The sequence below is a fragment of the Lepidochelys olivacea genome, assembly GCF_965140295.1.
Source record: "Lepidochelys olivacea isolate rLepOli2 genome assembly, chromosome: 24".
Lineage (NCBI taxonomy): Eukaryota > Metazoa > Chordata > Testudines > Cheloniidae > Lepidochelys > Lepidochelys olivacea.
The window spans coordinates 9,419,611-9,439,663 of NC_140434.1; the positions used below are offsets into that span (position 1 = coordinate 9,419,611).

At 59.0% G+C, this 20,053-nt stretch overlaps 2 protein-coding genes across 7 annotated transcripts in view; one reads left to right on the forward strand and one right to left on the reverse strand.

Moving 5' to 3' along the window:
* LOC311512553 (death effector domain-containing protein) overlaps positions 1 to 18,654 on the forward strand; it is a 52,816-nt gene extending 34,162 nt beyond the window's left edge. Inside the window, exons 5-8 of one of the 3 annotated variants that reach the window (XM_084613825.1) lie at positions 357 to 682; positions 15,703 to 15,791; positions 16,501 to 16,624; positions 18,333 to 18,654. In XM_084613825.1, the coding sequence (XP_084469951.1) occupies positions 357 to 682; positions 15,703 to 15,791; positions 16,501 to 16,624; positions 18,333 to 18,512 (719 nt within the window). In that variant the 3' untranslated portion in view covers positions 18,513 to 18,654. Of the gene's footprint in view, positions 1 to 356; positions 3,598 to 13,860; positions 14,346 to 15,702; positions 15,792 to 16,500; positions 16,625 to 18,332 lie in introns of those variants that run through there. The other 2 variants (XM_084613824.1, XM_084613823.1) reach the window with 2 other exon arrangements.
* NIT1 (nitrilase 1) lies at positions 3,485 to 14,136 on the reverse strand. 4 transcript variants are annotated; one of them, XM_084613818.1, is made up of 7 exons: positions 13,998 to 14,136; positions 12,296 to 12,400; positions 11,763 to 12,038; positions 10,691 to 10,794; positions 9,033 to 9,166; positions 7,489 to 7,614; positions 3,485 to 6,396 (listed from the first exon to the last, which is right to left on the reverse strand). In XM_084613818.1, coding segments are annotated over exons 1-7 (1,026 nt in total). In that variant the 5' UTR covers positions 14,000 to 14,136; the 3' UTR covers positions 3,485 to 6,117. The 4 variants fall into 4 exon arrangements, with proteins under 4 accessions (XP_084469944.1, XP_084469947.1, XP_084469945.1 ...); XM_084613821.1 differs by lacking the exon at positions 13,998 to 14,136 and adding an exon at positions 13,529 to 13,844; XM_084613819.1 differs by lacking the exon at positions 13,998 to 14,136 and adding an exon at positions 13,424 to 13,844.
* Positions 18,655 to 20,053: the final 1,399 nt, after the last annotated feature.

Here is a 20,053-nt window from a genome sequence, read left to right on the forward strand (position 1 = left end):
CCTGACATCTGGGCACACAGCATACGGGAGAGGCAAGACTGGGTCCAACAGCCAGACCCTGTGGCCCCACCTCCCCACCCAACACCAGAGCCACCTCTCCACAGCTGATGCTTGGTGACAGAGGTATGGGGAAGTGGGGAAGGAGTGGTGAGCTACTGGCCACTCTTGGGTTCCAGTCTGAGCTCCGCTGCTGGCTCTGGCCTTGGTTACATCCCTCCCCTCTGTGCCATCTGGACAGGGCAGCTACCCCTTCCCAGGGCACGGAGCCTCCTGTCCCCAGGGCAGAGCGCTGGGATCCTCAGGCAGAGGGGGGTTGCAGTGAACTCGCTAACTCCTGCCCTGCCTTCCGCCCCCAGACATCCGCCTGCGAGTGCGAGCCGAGTACTGCCAGCACGAGACGGCGCTCCAGGGCAACGTCTTCTCCAACAAGCAGGATCCCCTGGAGCGGCAATTCGAGCGCTTCAACCAGGCCAACACCATCTTAAAATCCCGGGACCTGGGTTCGATCATCTGTGACATAAAATTCTCAGAGCTCACCTACCTCGACGCCTTCTGGCGCGACTACATAAACGGCTCTTTGCTGGAGGCCCTCAAGGGCGTCTTCATCACGGACTCGCTCAAGCAAGCCGTGGGCCACGAGGCCATCAAGCTGCTGGTCAACGTGGACGAGGAGGATTACGAGGTTGGGCGCCAGAAACTCCTGCGGAACTTGATGCTGCACACGGCCCCTTGACCCTCCCCCAGGCTTGGCCTTGGCGGCTCTTTGGGAGCCAATCGTTTCATTTTTTTTTAAAAGGAAAAATCATTTAAATACCCACCGCCCCCCACCCCCGGTCCCCACCCAGCACCACCGCCCCCCAGCAAACTCCTGCCAAGTGCTGTGTAACTGTAGGACCCGCCTGAGCAGGAGGAGGGCTATGCTGCCACTTAGCCAGCTCTCTGGTGGCCCCAGCCCAGCCGAGAGTCCACGATACCTGGGGCAACCCAGAGAGCAACTCCCCGCTCTGCTCCAGGAGCCTGGCCGGAGGATGCCGAACCGCCCAGCGGTAGGAGGAAGGGAGAGCTGCCGGCAGGAGCGCTGGGTGCTCACATGTCCTCCCCTCCCCCCCGGTTCTCTTGTGCTGGTTTTTCTTTTATACGGTCTTCTTCTTAAAAGAGGCAGAACTGTCATGTGGCACCGGGGCCCTGTGCGTGTGGGGGATGCGGGGCAGAGATGGGCTGGGGAGGTGGGACTCTTGATTATTCACTTTAATAAAAATGAACGAGTGCAGCGGGAGCTGTGTGCGTGTGGAATGAACAGCGTGCGGGGGGGCCTGGGCCATTGGCCTTCTATTGCTGGGAGCCTGTTTCCACCAGTCCACTTCGCACTCAGCTGGCGATCCAGCAGGGGTGCCCTTTAGCCAGTTTGGGTATCTTTCCAGGGTGGGATGGTGGGGAGGGAGGCTGAGCTAAGGCGATTGCTGTCCCAACCCCTGGCGGGGTCCTGTGGCATCATCTGCTCTAGGCTGGGCAGGCTTGTTTCAGGAGTAACATCTGCACGAATGGAGCCCATGCTGTTAATCTGCCTCCAGAGGCAAGAGCTAATTGTTGGGTCAGTGTTCCCTTCTCCCAGCCTGTGCCTTTGTTACCCCCTTCCCTGCAATCCTCCCCCCATCGCTGCCAGGCCAGCATCTGCCTCTGACCCCAGAGAGGAAACCTGAGCAAGAGGCTCCCTGCCCTGCCCATCTGATGCATAGAGCTGGTCGGACCCAGCCACAGCTGCTCCCCCCAGAGCTGAGAGATGCTTGCAGGCCCAGCAGGAGAGTTCTGCGCATGGAGATGTGCACCCTCGCTCCCTTGGCCTGCAGGGCGGGAACGCATGGGGGCAAGGCCAGGCTTTTGGGATGTTCAGGGACAGTGTCACAGCAGCAGGGCCTGGGGGTGGTGAGCGCCCAACCCTGGCCTATGTCACAGATGATGCCCCAATGTCTCCCTCTTGCTGCTACAAGGCTGGGCCCAGCAGCGGTGCAGATTCCTCTGGTGGTGGGGTTGGCTGTGTCCCGTGGGCTGTGCAGCAGGGAGGGATGCAGTGGGGCAGATGGTAGAGTAAGACTTTGGCACAGGGCCCATTCCCAACTGGGAAGAAGATGGCTCCTGTTTGATCCTACCCCATAACAGAAGGTTTGAGAGTTAAATTTGTTCCCCCTGCCCAGATGTACAGACTCCAGCTGGGAACCTAGAGGTGGGGAAAAATCCGAGGAGGGGCCAATCAGGGTGGTGCTGTCTGGTTTGCTCCCGGTCAGCTCCTTGGCGCTGGGTCTTGTCTGTCTGTCGCTGGCACTGGACGTCCATCCCAGGAGGAAGGAGCTGCTCCCAACAGTCAGGACTAGGAGGTGCTGTCCTGCATTAGGCCCTGTCTAGTTACAGCGATGGCTCTGGGGCCAGCAAGCTGGCTGTTTGGAAAGCACCTGTCACCTCGGGGCTGCTGTAATACAAACAGTCTCAGGGCTGGCCCTCTGCCTGCCTCTCCCTTACAATCCCCATGGCTGAGAGAGAGCCCTCGCCCAGCATGGGGAGTGGGGCTGGCTAAAGCAGTAACACGCTAGAGGCTGCGGTCCGAGCACCTCCTGCCACTGCACGCAAGATGCCACAGGTGGCCTGGGCCAGTGGCTGGCTTAGCTGCATATTTTTAATTTTGGGCTGACTTTTGTTACTTTTTGGTAACAGGCCTCTGGGCTTGTTCCCTCCTGCTGAGCCCAGAACTTGGTGCGAGGGCAGACCTAGCCAGTTACGTGCCCACTTGGTAACATCATGTCAGGGATACAGTGGGCCTGGGGCTGTGTGGGCTTGTCAGTGAAATGGTCATTCTCAGTACCAATCTTCCAGGAGCCACGAGTGCATTTTAATTGGAAAATTCTCTTCCTCCCCAGTTCTTTTCCTGGTAACTCAAGTAAACACCCCAGGATTTAGGAGCTGCAAATCTAAAGCAGCTCCACAGAACTCCACACTGAGTTGAGGGAGAACAAGTGGGTCTGAGGGTTATTTTTGCTGCATTTGATTTTCTTCTTCCCATCCTCCCAAATCTCTGCTGAGCTGCAGGACGTTTTCCCTATCGGTTCAGATGCTCAAAGGTATGCAGGTGCCCAACTCCCATGAGGAGATACGCACCTCCGTACTTCTGAGGAGCTGTGCCTTGAAAGACTGTTGAAAGCCAGATCAGTGCACGTGGGGTGGAGGAATGTTTGTTACAGATTGTTGCCTCCCTACCTGGGCATGGGCAGAGGGATAAGAAAGAGGGTGTTGTGCTTACCGAGTCCCCATCCAACGAAGCTGGCATGTGATAGCCCTGCAGGCTGCAACCCTCATGCCTTGATGGGGTTGTTTGGTGTGTGTGTGTGTGTGTTGATGCATTTTCTATCCACAGGCTGTCTCAGTTGAGAGCGTGTAGACCCCTCCCTCCCCGCACACACCTCCCTGTTTAAGGACAATTCTGGCACAAACTGTGTAATTTCTGTGACTCTTCTGTATTTTTTAAACTTCCAATATAACAGTCATAATCCCCATGTAGCTTTCAGTTTTCTTGAAATAAACATCTACTACATCTCGTCTGCTTCCTTACTGCACAGATGCTGGGTCAGTTCCGTTCCCTTCCAGCTGTTTGGGGTGGTTTGTTTTGAAGTGTTGCATCTGGCCTGGGGTTTTCCATTTCCTACCAGGGTGACCTTGAGCTCTGCAGAAGCACATGTGCCTAGGACATGCAACGTTCATCTTGTTCTTAAGATCCCAGCTGGCCTACCTCAGCTAAACCCCAGAGCGCCGTTAACCAGCAGTGCTGTGGCTGGGCCGCTGGTCCCCCCCTTGGGTTTTGTAAAGGTGGGTCCTCGTTGTGTCACATCTGCACTTCAAGTAAAGGTGCTGTGCTGGGAAAAGAAGCCACGAGTAGCAGGGGCCCTGGCGGTTGCATGGCTAAAGACTGCCCCTCTTCACTGCTGAGTTCAGCTTCAGAACCATTTTGTGATGTCTGCCTGAGTCTGCAGCCAGCCTGAACCGACAGCTCCAACTGGCAGGAACTGCCCCACTGTATTTAGATCAGCCTGCAGATGATGTAAGTGCGGCCTTGATTAATTGCACTGGCTCAGCCAATGCACCCAGCTAGGTTAGGGCTGGAGCCCCTCTCCCCCATACAGTGTGCTCACTGCCCCCTAGTCAGCTCACAATTCTCTATTATGGACTGAACCCTCACGCTCTTCCTGGGAGGAAATCCAGCCTTGGCCCTGGTTTATAGATGCAAACCAAAGGGCCACCGCAAAAGTACTGTCCCAACAGTCAGTCTCACTCTGAGTGCACCAACCACTAGAGTGACAGTCCCTTTACTGGGGTAGGGAATGTGTTTCCTGCTAAACTGTGGGTCTTTGGGCCTTGCTCTCCATTGGGCCAGTGGGATCGGAGGAGAAAGTGATACACAAGAGGGCCAGTAGCTTAGATACAAGGCAGAGCCACCATCAAGCACTAGGATGGGAGACCTTGCTGGGGCAGGGCTGGGGAGGCACTGGCTGCCTGCAGAGGGGAGACAATGGCAGGGAGGGGGTCCTGAGCTGTGGGAGAGAGGTACAGTGGGAAGATGATCCAGTTCTCCTGCTTCACCCTAGGGTTGTGGCCAGCATCCAGCCCTCTGGGTTGCCCATTACCTCAATTACTAAGTGTCACTTCTCCTTTCCCCAGCCACTTGGGTCTCATGCTAACATGGAGCTTTTCACCTAAAGATTGTGGAGCATGTGTCGTCAGACAGATGGGGAAACTGAGGCAGAGGGAAGGGACCTGCCCAAGGGCTCAGAGCAGCATTGTAGGGGCTATAACTAGGGTACAGTTCCGTGCTCCAAGACCCATGAGCTTTAAAGGTGAAGTAGCCCAGGCCCATCCATCCCTTGCTGAGGCCAAAGGGGGGAATCAGGCACACTCTATACGCTCAGAAGTAACAGACTTCTCACCCTCTTAGAATTTCCTAACTAGTTATAAATCACAGGGGAACTGCCCAGGGTGGAGAGCCCCTCTCCCTCTGCTGGGAAATTGAGCCCCACCCCACCTCAGGCAGACCATGGGACAGTTTTAGGGCACTAAAAGGGGGATATGATAGAGGTCTATAAAATCATGAGTGGTGTAGAGAAAATGAATAAGGAAAAAAGTTATTTACTTGTTCCCATAATATAAGAACTAGGGGCCACCCAATGAAATTAATGGGTAGCAGGTTTAAAAGGAAGTTGTTCTTCACTCAGCACACAGTCAACCTGGGGAACTCCTTGCCTGAGGAGATCATGAAGGCTACGACTAACAGGGTTAAAAGAGAATTGGATAAATTCACAGAGGTTAAGGCCATTAATGGCTATTAGCCAGGATGGGTAAGGAATAGTGGCCCTAGCCTCTGTTTATCAGAGAGTGGAGATGGATGGCAGGAGAGAGGTCACTAGATCAGTACCAGTACCTTGGGAGCACCTGGCATTGGCCACTGTTGGAAGACAGGATCCTGGGCTGGATAGCCCTTTGGTCTGACCCAGCGTGGCCGTTCCTATGGCAGGGACGTAGTGACAAGGGCAGCAGGCAGGACGCCTCAGGAACTGGTACAGCTTGAGCGCTTGCTGAGAGGGGAACGGGTCCGACACACCAGCTAGCCCCAGCCTCCCCAGGAACCTCTCCACTGCTCTGTCTCTGAGCCAGGGTTTTACCAGCAGCCGCCTCACTTCCGCTTCCTCCCCTCTATCTGCTCAGCTCTGGAGCCCACTGCGAATGCTCCTTCCACGGGGCAGCTGCCGCATCAGCTGCTGCCTGGAGAAGCCAGGGGCCCGGCTGGAGCTTCTCCCTTCACCCTTGGGAAATGCTCCATCTTCGCTTGGGCCTGACAAGGCAGCACCAGCCCGAGCAGGAATTGTTGGGGGATGCTGCAGTTCCATGCTGTTTCCCAGAGGGCGCCTCTGCCCAGCACACACCAGGAGAGCCCTCAGCCCTGCTCAGTGGGTCTCGGTGGGGGGGAGGAGGTGATACCGGGAGGGGTCTCTGCTCCCTGCTCTGCCTCCTGATTATGGAGGGTTGCAGGGCTTGGCTGGCAGTGGCTGATTTTCCGGGGGGGGGGGGGGGGGCAGCCCCTCAGGGAGGCGGGGGTTTCTTCAGCACAGTGACCCTGCCGTAGAGATCGGCCCGCCGGTGGGTGCAGACCGGCATCTCCTGGCGGATACGGCGCAGGTAGCCCAGGTCAATCTCCGCGTAGCACAGGCCTGGCCCCTCCTGGCACTGGGCGATCACACAGCCCCAGGGGTCCACCACCATGGTGTGGCCGTAGGAGGTGCGGCGCTCGTGGTTCTTCCCGGTCTGAGCTGCTGCCACCACGTAGCACTGGGTCTCGATGGCGCGGGCCCGCAGCAGCGCCTGCAGCAGGTCGGACAAAGGGGCAAGGCAGCTCACCACGGACGCTCTCCAAGCGCCACACCAGCCAACCCTCCCAGCTAGCTCCTGGGCTAGTTTTGTGCTGCTGAAAAAGGCAGGAGGCTCCCCACGTATCATCCAACCAGTGGGTCTCAGCTCAGTCTCGGCTGGAAGTGCTGCCTATAATTAAGGTTGCCTGACACTTCCCATTCTGAGACCCTGTTTTCAGTGGCTTCCAACTTTGTCAAACTTGAACTGTTCGGGCTGATTCCCCACGCCAGGTGTCAGCCTCGGGGTGAACGCTTTTGGAAAGTTGCGGCTAAAACGGCTCCGCCGTTTCTGAGAATGGGATTAGGGGATACATGGCTTTGCCCGAGTTAAACACATTCTCACCATGCTCTCATTGAGCGGTTCTAGTGCCCAGAGGCTTTGGAGCAGGGACTGGGTAAATGGCCTTGGGGCCACTGAGGTGCCTTTTGCCATCACCCGGAAAACTGGCCCAAATTTGGCCAAGTTATGAGCCTCTGAAAAATCTCAGTTTGCACATGCTCAGTAGAGACTTCTTAGAGTTGGCAGCTAAGTTCTCCCCCCGAGCATGCTCCAGCCTCCCCCACCCCAGCTCCTACATGCTCCAGCCTAGGGATGCCAGAGCTGACCGGGACTTTCACTGCTTGTTTCTCCGGGTACTGGGGGCTCATCTGGCATCAGAACTTAGAGCAGGGGCACCCAAGAGGAGGAGGGATTGGAATTTGGAGTGGTGAGGATGGGGGCTGAGCAGGGCAGAAGATGGAGAGATGAATAAGAACAAAAAGCGGGAAAGGGGCAGGATCCAGGACAGGGAGGGAGAGGAATGGGGGGGCAGGGGCAGCCATGGCTGGGGAGGGGAAGGCTTGGGCATTGGTAGGGATTGAACTCAGGGCTGCCAGTACCAAACAAACACAGAGACCTCTAAAGGAATCCCCCCCTTCTTATAATGGTCAGGAGCTATTCTAACAGATCTGTGTGTTACACCCGCCAGAGTGAGCCATGGTCTCATATACACAGGCTCTGCATTGTCCATGTCACTATGCAACAGGCAATCACAGCTGGACTCACCTCCCAGTGGGCGGAGCCTGTGGTCACGGTGAAGGCTGATGGGTAGGTGAGAATCTCCGCCCCCTCCTGGGTTAGTGCCAGAGAGATTTCTGGGAAACGCAGGTCATAGCAGATGGCGAGGCCGATCTGGGGGGAAGAAGAGGGGTTCTTTGAGCCGGCGAATGACACAGAGATCGCCATGGGTGCTGCCAGTGATGGGCCTCAACCAAGCAAGGGCCGCATCTGCCCTGGGCCCCAGAACTCACCCCCAGGGCAGTTCCAGTCTTGTCTGCACAACAGCTGCCACCAAAGTGTGTGTGTGGGGGGGGGGGGAGGGGCAGGGATCCAAGGACCTGATTGTGCCTGCTGCTCCCCAGACCCCATCCTCCTCCACCCCTAGGATCACTGGTTTGGCCCTCTTGGGAGAGGGATTCGGGGCAGCTCCATGATGTGCATCAGCTCAGTGTGTAACAGCATTCGCACATTCAGCTTGGGCCACCTCATTGCAAGGAAGGCCTGGCACAAGAAGGGCAGGGAGCCATGGGAAGAAAAAGCCAAGTGACTAGGGCTATTTCACTGGAGAGAAGGCCAACTGGGCTCCCATTTACCCTGTGCCCAAACACCCAGGGGCGCTAGATGCATTGTACAGGCCACCCATGGAAAGCTGCAAGAATCTACCTTCTAGATGACCCACAGAACTCACTACTGCAGGATTTCACTGCAGCAGACATTGGCAGGGATCAGTCAGGGGGCTGGAGCCAGGATGGCACCTGCACTGATATTAGCAGGAATCAGAATGACGTGGACCACCGGTCCACATGCTCCAGGGGTTCCCGGGGGCCAGGCATAAAGCCACACTGCACACCAGAGTGCATCATGGTCACTGTTGGGGGAGGGGTTGGGTCTGTCATGCGTTAGTGAAATAAGGGAACTGGTCCTGACACACCACTGTATCTGGAAGCGGTTACCGGTACCAAATATGGTGATGACAGCCAAATATTCAGCCCTGTGAGATGCCTCCCCTCCCGCTCCGGCAGGGAACCACAGAAGCCAGCACAGATTCCTGGGGCTCCTGGTTGGGCCCAGGGCTCCCCCAGCCCCAGTTTGCAATAGTACTTCTCCCCCCGCCCCGTGCTTTGAACTCTCATTTGCCATGGAACAATCCGACCTGGGGGCAGGCAGTGGTCAGGGGCCCCGAGCAATGACCCAGCCAGACCTCAACTCCCAACGGAAACATTTCTGAATTCTCAAAAATACTCGCCAGACGGGAAACCCGTCTCCAGCCCAGCCCTAGCCAGAGTTGCCTACGTGCCCGGGAGATGCCGACTCTGCGGGGTCTGTCTCGGCAGCCATGGGAACTGCTGCCATAAGGCTCAGGCTCCATGGGTGCAGGAGCACTGCAAGGGCCCAGCTCTGCCCTCAGCTACTCCAGGGTAAGTCCAGAGTCACCCCCACTGTTGGTGCCGTCGCTCCGGAGCGACAGTGCAAGGCTTGGCCTGAGAATCTCGGATCTTGGAGCACCCTGCCCTGTCCATACCCTCCTCCCCACCACACCGGGCTCCTACCTTCCCAGCAGGGGTGCTGACAGGCAACACAATCTCAGGCCCGGGGTTGGTGAAGTTGCTCTCCTTCATAGACACTCGCCCTTCCAGGTCTACATCGCAGAGGTGCGTCTTCCTGTATGTGGCCACGACGTGCCCTGGGGACGAGTGGGGAGAGGAGACTGCAGGCAGCATGGGCATCCCGCTGCCTCTGGGGAATCACTAGGAGAAGGGGGTTAGGGGAAAGGGCCAACACTCCATGGACACTCAAAGGGCCAACACTCCAAGCACTTTGCAACCCCACCTCTCCACAGCCTCTAGGAGGTGGGTCGGCAGCATTGTCCCCATTGGAGGCAGGGGGAAGGGACGACCATAGCAAAGAACAGAGTTGGGGACAGAACCCAGAAGTCCTGACTCCCAGCCCCACCACTGCTCTAACCCATTGGACCCCACTCCTCCTGCAGAGCTGGGGATAGAACCCAGGAGTCCTGACTCCCACACTGCCTCCTCCTTGCCAGCTTGGATGAATTGGGGGTCTGGTTCATGCCCTGGCCCGAACTGCCAGAATGGGTGTGATACTGTCTAAAGGGGAAGGTGGAAGTCTACACTAATATGGTCACCACTTTTACAAAAGCGAGATAAACCTTGTTGAAAATATGTATTGTGAGGTATCATTGGAAAAGTTGTAAGCTGCTGAGTATTATTATCCTGTTATAATGTATGTATTAACACTGTATGGGGAGTTACGAAATTCTGATATATATTTGTAACTCAAACATGTTATATGTCTGAGAAATGCCTACAGGCTGGCTCTTCAGGTATAACAAAAGAACTGTAAATAGGGGCCTCTGCATGTTGCCCTGAAGACCCTCAGACTGTATGTGCACAGGAGGTGCCAGCAAAATTTGTAGTTCACATCCAGGACTGATGGCAAAGCACGTACACCATGGAACTGCCTGACCCATGACACAGCCAGGATTTTTCCCGTTAAGATATAAAGAGGGAGACCAAAGGCCCCTCACCACCTCTTTCCTACCTCATCTCAGGACTGGTGAATTCTAAATAAATGGACTGAGGTCCCCAAAAGTATTTGGCCCAACACAGGGAGACTTATAGACAACCAGCAGATTTAACATCCTGCTATCATTTTGGACAACATAGTTTGATCCAACTTTTATTTGCTTTGGCCTTTTAGTAACTCTCATTCCTTTTTCTTAGTTCATAAATCTTTAGTTAGTTTACTAAAGGATTGGCTACAGCGTAGTCTTTGGTTTAAGGTCCTGAGCATCCACTGATCTGTTTTAATAACCTTTGCTCACAGAAGTCTAGTCTGCCTGGGTGATGATATAGACTGGAATGTCTATGGGGACTGTCTGCGGCTCCGGGTTAAGCTAGTATGGCGATCCAGGAACACACAATTGTTGCAGCTCTGATTAAATCTAATTCTAGACTATACCCCGAGTGTGGGAGTGCCCGCCTAGTTTTTGACAGTCTGACCTGAGAATGGCCCTCTCAGCTGTGACCCATACCAGGCACGGTGACAACAGGCAGAGAGCAGTGACCCCTTCACATCCATCAGTTACCCCACAATGGCAGGGGCTTGGAGCCAGGTCAGTGGGCACAAGGGGCAGTGCCTGGAGATTTCCCTGCAGGGAGTGGCTGGCGGTACCCGATGCTCTCACCTGTGGGGTCCAGGAGCAGGTGACAGTTATAAATCCTCCGGGTGCTGGCCCAGTCCTCACCTCTCTCATGGAAGCCACCCAGAGACAGCCACACTTGGCACTCCCTGTCAGGCAGAGATGCACCCACATTACACAGGGAGCGCGGAGACCCTCGCTGCCCCTGCGTGCCTGAGGAATGGCTCTGGAGCCTGACAGCCTCAATCCCCAGAGCGGCTGCAGCCCAAGGCAAGCTTCCCTCCCGCACTTCCCTGCTTGTGTGCGTGTTCCCCAAAACCCAAACCCAAGGCCCCGTCAGAGGATAGCGCTGGTTCCATGGCTCACTCAGCACTTGGCCCTTCTGCCGGCTAGTGCCAGCCACATCTGTCCAATAGGAACAGGGACCCGATGGGGACAATGCCCCAACCGGCAGCCCAGAGCGGACGGGCTCCACTGCTTGTCCCAACGAGAGCGGCTGTTGTACACACTGCCATTTAGAGAGACGCTGTCAAGGCTGGGAGGCCTGTAGTGAACCCTAACCAGCTCTGCTTTGCTGCCTCTCCTCATCCCTTGCCCACCCAGCCTGGGAAGGGACCACAAGCCCCATCGGCTCCACTGGGGCTCTTCTAAACAGGGTTCTGGTCACGTCCGACCTCTCCCCCTTGAGGGCCTGACCCTTCAGAAATGTGACACCACCTAGGGTAGCTCATTCCTGCCCCCTCTCATCACCCGGCTCCCACGCTGAGTCCCTTGCTTCTAGAGGGATAATGACAGAGCGAAGGGAGTTCAGGAACAATCGGGGGTGACAATGGGGAAAGATTCAAAGCAACACGGGCAGGGGAGCAAGCTCTAGACAGACGAGGGACAGACAGGGCGGGACATGGGGGCGGAATAGTGGGAAGAGGGCGAAACGAAACAGGGGATCACAGTTTGGCTGGAAAGCAGAGCACTGCCGGGGGCCAGCTCCCCAGGGATGGGGCAGGAGCCCCATCACGCAGACCATTTGAACAAAGGCGGGCTGCGCGAGTGGGCCCAATCCTGCCCTGGTCCGGAAAGGGATTTCCCAGCCACCGCCTTCTGTCGAGCAGAGCTGTACCTGGCCAGGCCAGCGTAGCGCTGAATCTGGGCCCCCTCCAGGCTCTCGGCCAGGCTCAGGGTCTCTTGCGTGTTGCTGCCGATGAAGTCGAAGGCCTCGGGAAGGAAGACGACGCAGGCACCTCGCTGTGCTGCCTCCCGGATGAGCCGCGAGCAACTGGCGAAGTTCTGCTCCTTGTCAGGCGTGGAGGTGAGCTGGCACACAGCGATGAGGGGCTTCAGCGCAGTGGCAGCCATTATGCCAGGCTGCCAAGGGGCACAGGACAGCAGGGAAGAGCTGGGGGCCAGGAACAAGAGGAGAGTGGAACAGACTGATATGGGGAGGGGCAGACGGCTGCAGTTTCTGGGCTCTCAGCCCAGCTCCAGCCCAGCCCAGGTCCCAGTGGGGAGGCCATGTTGCTGGACGGGAGCGTAAAGCGTCCTCCCAAAGAAGGCCTTGGACAGGAAGCCTATGCAAAGGCCTCAGAGAATCCGGCATCAGCTTCCTCCAACCCTCCCCAGGAGCCCAACTCCCCACAACCCTGCCCATTGTACCTGCGGCTGGCTGTGCGGGATGGGATCCTTTGCAGCTGTCTCCCAGGAACCCGGCGAAAGGCACAGTGCAGCGGGCATAGGGCAGTCTGGATCACTGCTCTCAGCCTGGGGGGATGTGCAGAAAAAGGGGGGTTAATGATTCAGTTCAACCCCTGCAGCGAGAGGCCCAGACCAACCCCCCTCCTCAGAGGCCTGATGCCGGCAGCCCGGGGTGATGGGTGGAGGTGAGAGCAGGGGGGCTTTAAAACAAGATCAGTGTCTCCCTTTTCAACAGAATATAATCATAATGGGAAATGGGAATAGACCAGTGCTCACAAACAACCCGATCACCACACACCAGCTGGCCAGCCCAGGACTTGTGAACAATCCTACCATAACAAACCAGCCCGGTTTTCAAGAACAACCCTGCCACAACACAAACCTGCCCGGCCGGCCCAGCGCTCGTCAACAACCCTGCCACAACACAAACCGGCCCAGCGCTCGTCAACAACCCTGCCACAACACAAACCGGCCCAGCGCTCGTCAACAACCCTGCCACAACACAAACCGGCCCAGCGCTCGTCAACAACCCTGCCACAACACACTATCCCGGCCAGCCCAGCACTCGTCAACAGACCTAGCACAACACACCAACCTGGTGCTCGGTAGCACAGCTTAGCACACTCCTTGAAAAGCTTTCCAAAATACCTGTGCCAACAAACACCAATATTTCTTCATCCAGATTCATGTCCCTTTTGCAGTCACTTTCCCCGAACATCTGACCCCAGAGGCTTCCTGGACTGACCATCCTAGAAACGTGGCCCCAAGAAGGGGGCTCAGGCAGCCAGAGACAAGAAACCAGTCTCTTGCTCTCAGTGGCTTATCTCAGCAACAGCAGGAAGGTCAAGTCTGGCCTCCCCGGGGTTGCTTGGAGGAGCTATGGGAGGGCTCGGCGATATTTGCTCAGTGCTCTTTGAGCTTGTCTCCTCCAACACAAACACAGAGCAACGTGCGTGTGAAAATAGCCCCCCACAACCGGCCCCCACCCACAAGAACAAACCCCACCAAAGCAAAACCAATCCCCTGAACACGCTTATTCTCCTAGGGAGAGGGAGCGAGAACCACACATGCCAGATGCCAGGCACTTGCTTAATGCATGACCGGAGGGCTCCTACGCCAGAGACGAGCTTGGGGGCGTGAGACTCCACGGGGAGCAGAAAGTCCTGGATCCAAGGGCAGGGCTGCCGCCCTCACCGGTCCTCGATCCAAGGGCAGGGCTGCCGCCCTCACCGGTCCTCGATCCAAGGGCAGGGCTGCCGTCTCAGGCACGAAGGCTTCCGTCAGCCAAGACGTGCCTTTGCTGTTGGAGTCCACACAAGTCAGAGCTTTGAGCGCTGTGACTCCCTTCCCCTTTCAGCTCGGACTTGCTGGGCTCTGGGGATTTACGCTAGCTCGGCAGTTCGCCCAGGGGCCGCCAAGCCGAGGCCGGGGCCGAGTTTTTAAGGGGGAAACCCAGGCCCAGGAGCCGAACTCTCAGGCTCTGGGCGGACAGAAACTCAAGGGCGCGATCAGATGCGCCCCGGCCCGCCAAGGGGGGGGGGGCCCTATCGCCTGGTAGCCCGCTTCCCAGGGCGGCGCCCCCACTGGCCAGTCACCAGCCCCGCGGGGCGAGCCAGAGCCGGTAACGCCCCGCCCCGCCCCCGCCGCGAGCAGGGCCCGTTACATGGAGCAGGCCGCGGGGGACGGGGCGACTCAGCTCCTCCGGCCCGGGGCGGGCGAGGCAGCTCCTGGCTCCCAGGGACCGGCCCCGCCGGACGCCTGCGGGGCGTGGAGAGCGGAGCAAGGGCCCGCGAAGCCGGAAGGCGACGGCGGCCCAGGAGCGTCGCTAGGGGACGTGCCCCAAACAAATATGGCGCCCGAAGGGCCCTTTTTCCCGGCCGGTGGAGGTCGTGACCCCGGAAGTGGGGGGGAACGGACCATGCGCAGAACTGGCGGGAAGATGGCGGACAGTGGGAAGAGCAAGACCGCGCCGACAGCTCCATCCGCCGGCAAAGGCCTGACGGCGGAGCAGGTACCGGGCGGGCCCATCGCACCCCATGGGGGGGGACGACGTGTGTGTGTGTCGGGCGGGCCCATTGCACCTGATTGGGGGGGGACGTGTGTGTGTGGGGGGGTGTCGGGCGAGCCCATCGCACCCGATGGGGGGGACGTGTGTGTGTGTGTGTGTGTGCCGGGCGGGCCCATCGCACCCGAAGGGGGGGACGTGTGTGTGTGTGGGTGTGTGCCGGGCGGGCCCATCGCACCCGATGGGGGGGACGTGTGTGTGTGTGTGGGTGTGTGCCGGGCGGGCCCATCGCACCCGAAGGGGGGGACGTGTGTGTGTGTGGGTGTGTGTGCCGGGCGGGCCCATCGCACCCGAAGGGGGGGACGTGTGTGTGTGTGGGTGTGTGCCGGGCGAGCCCATCGCACCCGAAGGGGGGGACGTGTGTGCGTGTGGGTGTGTGCCGGGCGAGCCCATCGCACCCGAAGGGGGGGACGTGTGTGTGTGTGGGTGTGTGTGCCGGGCGGGCCCATCGCACCCGAAGGGGGGGACGTGTGTGCGTGTGGGTGTGTGCCGGGCGAGCCCATCGCACCCGAAGGGGGGGACGTGTGTGGGTGTGTGTGTGTGCCGGGCGGGCCCATCGCACCCGAAGGGGGGGACGTGTGTGTGTGTGGGTGTGTGCCGGGCGGGCCCATCGCACCCGATGGGGGGGACGTGTGTGGGTGTGGGTGTGTGCCGGGCGGGCCCATCGCACCCGAAGGGGGGGACGTGTGTGCGTGTGGGTGTGTGCCGGGCGGGCCCATCGCACCCGATGGGGGGGACGTGTGTGTGTGTGGGTGTGTGCCGGGCGGGCCCATCGCACCCGATGGGGGGGACGTGTGTGGGTGTGTGGGTGTGTGCCGGGCGGGCCCATCGCACCCGATGGGGGGGACGTGTGTGGGTGTGTGTGCCGGGCGGGCCCATCGCACCCGAAGGGGGGGACGTGTGTGCGTGTGGGTGTGTGTGGGTGTGTGCCGGGCGGGCCCATCGCACCCGAAGGGGGGGACGTGTGTGCGTGTGGGTGTGTGCCGGGCGGGCCCATCGCACCCGATGGGGGGGACGTGTGTGTGAGTGTGTGTGTGTGGGTGTGTGCCGGGCGGGCCCATCGCACCCGATGGGGGGGACGTGTGTGGGTGTGTGGGTGTGTGCCGGGCGGGCCCATCGCACCCGAAGGGGGGGACGTGTGTGCGTGTGGGTGTGTGTGGGTGTGTGCCGGGCGGGCCCATCGCACCCGAAGGGGGGGACGTGTGTGCGTGTGGGTGTGTGCCGGGCGGGCCCATCGCACCCGAAGGGGGGTATATTGAGTGAGGCCCTGTCCCCCACGCCTGACCTTCCTCTCTCCCTGCAGGTGGTGGCCGGGTTCAACCGGCTGCGGCAGGAGCAGCGGGGCCTGGCCTCGAAGGCGGCGGAGCTGGAGCTGGAGCTGAACGAGCACAGGTGGGGGCGGGATCGGCCCCCCTCCCCCACGCTGAGCTGCCCTCTGACCAGCCAGCCTGGAGCCCTGTGCTCCGAGCCCCTCAGGGCCTGGAGGCTCCCCGCTACTGCAGCACGTGGCCCTTCTCCCGAGCCCCCCACAGGGGCCGAGCCAGACACGGCGTGGCCCTGATCTTGGTGGCTCTGCATCTGGGCCCCCCCCTGCTCCTGCAGAGAACCCCAATCTCTGAGGCCCAGGCCCAGGGTCACATAGGGACTCTGGTGGAGTTGGGCATTGAACTCTGGTCTCCCAAGTCCTAGCTGGCACCCTGAGTGGGCCGCTGTCCTTTTCAGCTCCCCGTGGGGACCTGCCTGCTGCTGCCTCTTGCCCGCCAGCTCTCCCTGAAGGGGATCCTTAATTGGATTCCAGTGTGTGCTCCCTGGACTGTTCAGTGGGGCCAGACGGGGGAGCAAGGGGGGCAGAGCTGGAGTCTGGGTTGTTGGGAGCTGTAGGCTGGTGAGCTAGGGAGCCTGGAGAACTGCACAGCAGCCAAAGAGTTGAGTCGTCCTTCTTCCTCCCCATCCCATCGTGACTCTGAACACAGGGCCCTGGGTATAGGGTAGGCTGGGCCTGAGACTATCCCACGTAGCCAGGCCCTGTGGATCTGCAGCCCTGACTGTATGCTCTCTGTGGTGTCTGGAGGGACCTCAGCAGCATCTGCCTTTCCCACAGCCTGGTCATCGAGACATTGCGCGAGGTGGACCCCACCCGCAAGTGTTACCGCATGGTGGGCGGGGTGCTGGTGGAGCGCACCGTCAAGGAGGTCCTCCCTGCCTTGGAGAGCAACAAAGAGCAGGTAATGCAGGTGCCGGACACCGGCAGGATCTGGGGAGGGCACTGTGCCCACTGTGGAATGCTGCTGTGCTCTGAGCCCCACTGGTATAGGGTGGTCACGGGTGCTGGCTGCACCCTGTTTCTCTTGGTGATGGAGTGTCTTCTCCATCTTGCTGGAGGTGCCATGACGTGATTAGTGCAGGGTGGATGGGGCGTCGTGTCTGGGAGTGGGGAGGTGCTGGACCCCTCTCCATGGGGCTCTGTGTGGGAGCTGGAAAGGATCAGTGTCTCCTGGATTTCACGGGGAGCTGAGCACCTGTGGAACTCCCAGTCCTGGGTCCCAGAGAAACCCTGCCAAGCCATCCCTTGTCCCAAAGGAGCAGTTAACCCCTTCACATCCAGGGGGTAGCACAGAGTGTGAGTGGGGACACTGAGTCGCGTCTGTTTTTCATTAAAATATTACAGTTCCCACGTTTTCCCAGGAGGGCTGTCGCAGCGAGTCAGTAATCGAGACAGGAATAGAACCCAGGCATCCGGGCTCCTGTGCTTGGGCTCTTCTCAGTCCCTAATTTGAATCTTTAGTCTCCGGCAGGGCTGTGCTGATTGCTTCCCTTTCCCCTTCAGGGATCTGGGAGGGGGCACTGCTGGCATCACAGTGAGCACAGCTGCTGTCCCCTCGTTAACTGACCAAACCGCTGCAATATGCTCCCAAGCTGTGTCCCACTCCTGGCCAGTGTGGCCCTGATCTCCTCCCTTGGGTGGTGGTGCAGGGGTTTCTGGCCATACACATTGGCCTGGGGCTAAGTGACCCTGCCATCATACATGGAGAGGAGAGGATGGCACTGTTCAGCCTGGGATTGCAATAGACCGGAGATGGGCAAACTATGGCCCGTGGGCCAGAGCCGTTTTAAGCCAGCCCAAGAGCTTTCACTGTGGAGCAGAGTCTGGGGCTTGCCCCACTCCGGGGCACTGGATCGGGGGCCACACCACACAGCTCGGCCCTGCTCTGGTGCTCCAGCCGGAGGGCTGGGTGGGGGGCTGCCCCACGTGGATCCCGGAAGCCACGGCATGGTCCCGCTCTAGCTCCTGTGCGCTCCAATGGCCCCCTCTGGTGCTCCAATGGGAGCTGCAGGGGCGGTGCCTGCGGATGGGGCAGCTTGCAGAGCCGCCTGGCCGTGCGTCCGCATAGGACCTGGAGAGGGGACATGCCACTGCTTCCGAGAGCCACTTGCGGTAAGTGCTGCTCGGAGCTTGCACCCCTGAGTTCTCCCCAAACCCCTGCCCGAGCCCTGATCCCCCTCCCTCTCTCCAAACCCCTCAGTCCCAGCCTGGAGCACCCTCCTGCACCCCAAACCTCTCATCCCCAGCCCCACCCCAGAGCCTGCACCCCCAGCCGGAACCTGCACCCCAGCCCTGATGCCCCTCCTACTCTCCGAACCCCTCAGTCCCAGCCCAAGAGCACCCTCCTATACCCCAAACTCCTTATCCCAAGCCCCACCCCAGAGCCTGCACCCCCAGCCAGAGCCCTCACCCCCTCCCGCACCCCACCTCCAATTTTGTGAGCATTCATGGCCCGCTATACAATTTCTATTCCCAGATGTGGCCCTCAGGCCAAAAAGTTTGCCCATCCCTGCAATAGACCCACCCTAGGGGGGTGGAGGGAGGCGCATGCTGGTGCCCGCCCTGCACCCCAGCCCTGACTCCCTCCCTCCCTGCTTCCAACCCTGCAGATCAACAAAATCATCGAGACCCTGACCCAACAGCTGCAGGCGAAGGGCCAGGAGCTGAATGAGTTCCGGGAGAAGCACAACATCCGCGTGATGGGGGAGGACGACCAGAAACCGCCGCCCAAGGAGAGCTCCGACGGGGCAGGAGCCAAGACCAGCTCTGCCGGGGTCCTGGTCTCCTAGTGGGGAGACCACTGTGTCCAGGCCCCTTCCCAAAGGACTTTCTGCCTCCCTCCCCCTCCCTGACCCCTGAGGCTTAACTTTATTATTTGGTGTCGCTCTTGTAATATTTTTTTTTTTTTGTTAAATAAACATTTTTCTGTCACGAGCTTAGGTGAATGTGGGGCTGGGGGAGGGGCTGGACTGGCCCCCTAGAGGTTAGTGTCTTCTGCCCACCGAGCAGGGGCACCGGCTACCAGGAAGGGATGGCCACTCTATAGGTCGGTCCTTGAGTTCTCACGATATTGCCAGTGCGGGAGCCAGACACCACCTGGGGTTTTTATGCAGATGCCTGCTCCCAGTAGCTGCTCTGAGGCGTGGCTCTCGTACGCCAGCAAGCAGGTGTCCCTCGCGACCATGCCGTAGCTGGATTTGTGCTGCTGTGTAGAAAGAACAAGGATCTGCGGCCCACCACCAGAACCTCCAGCTGGCCGACTCTCCCGCTTGGAGGCTCCTGTCTCGGGGAGAGGCTCCTTTTCCGGAGCCCCGGCTGGCGGCGAGTGACAAATGAGTCTAATCAGCCCCCTTGGAAACAAGTGGAGCCAGATGTGCTGCCTGGCCGCAGCATTGGGCATGGAGGGATGGGAGTCAGTGGCTGCATTACACCTATTTTGTCCCATGGGAATCCCCTCCCTGCTGCCAAGAGGGAAGGTCACTGGGAGCCTTCCAGTTAGGGCTGGTGGAGAATTTTCCCTCCACGGTTTTATGGAAAAATCAGGTGGTTCGTGAAAAATTGTGTTCGGTCGCAATGTCTGCTGTTTCTAGAAACTCTCGCCTCAGACGCTGCCACGTGCTGGGGCTCCAGGCTGCTACGCCCCGCATCTGCCAGCTGCTTCTTGCCGTACAGAACTGAGAGAGAGCAAGTCCATGCCCTGCTCCCACTGGCCTGGCCACCTGCGGGCCCAGGAACCAAACACACACAAACCAAACCAAGGATGAGAGCATTGGCCCTGCCAGCAGCACCCCCCCCATGACTTTAAAACCCCACCAAACCCAATGGTCTTGGCAGCATTTTCCCAAGTTCTGAGTGGAGGCCAGGCCCTTGGCTCCCTGCTGGATGCATCTGACGCTCATGGACGAAGCTGATTTCCCCATCTGTGGCCATTCTCTCATGGGGTCTGGCTGCGGGGTTGACGTCAGTGGAGGTTGCTTGGCTGTAGCAGAGCTCTGTGTCACAGGGACGGGTCTAGAGGCATCTCGGGACCTGCTTTGACTGCCCCACCCTGGGGCCTTCAGCTCTCCTGCCATGGAATCCTGTGATTGGTTTAATTGGGGATTGGACCTGCTTCGAGCAGATGACCTCCTGAGGTCCCTTCCAACCCTGATCTTCTATGATTGTCCCACGTTTTGCATGGGCCCTGGGCTACAGCCCCCAGCATCTCAGTCTCACTTTCCCACCAGGTCCCGCTGGGTTTGGTTCTTTTCTTCGGCAGCTGGGCACTGTGGTGAATACAGCGATCAAGCAGCTTCTTAAACCCCAGGCTTGTTTATTTTAACAAAGTGAC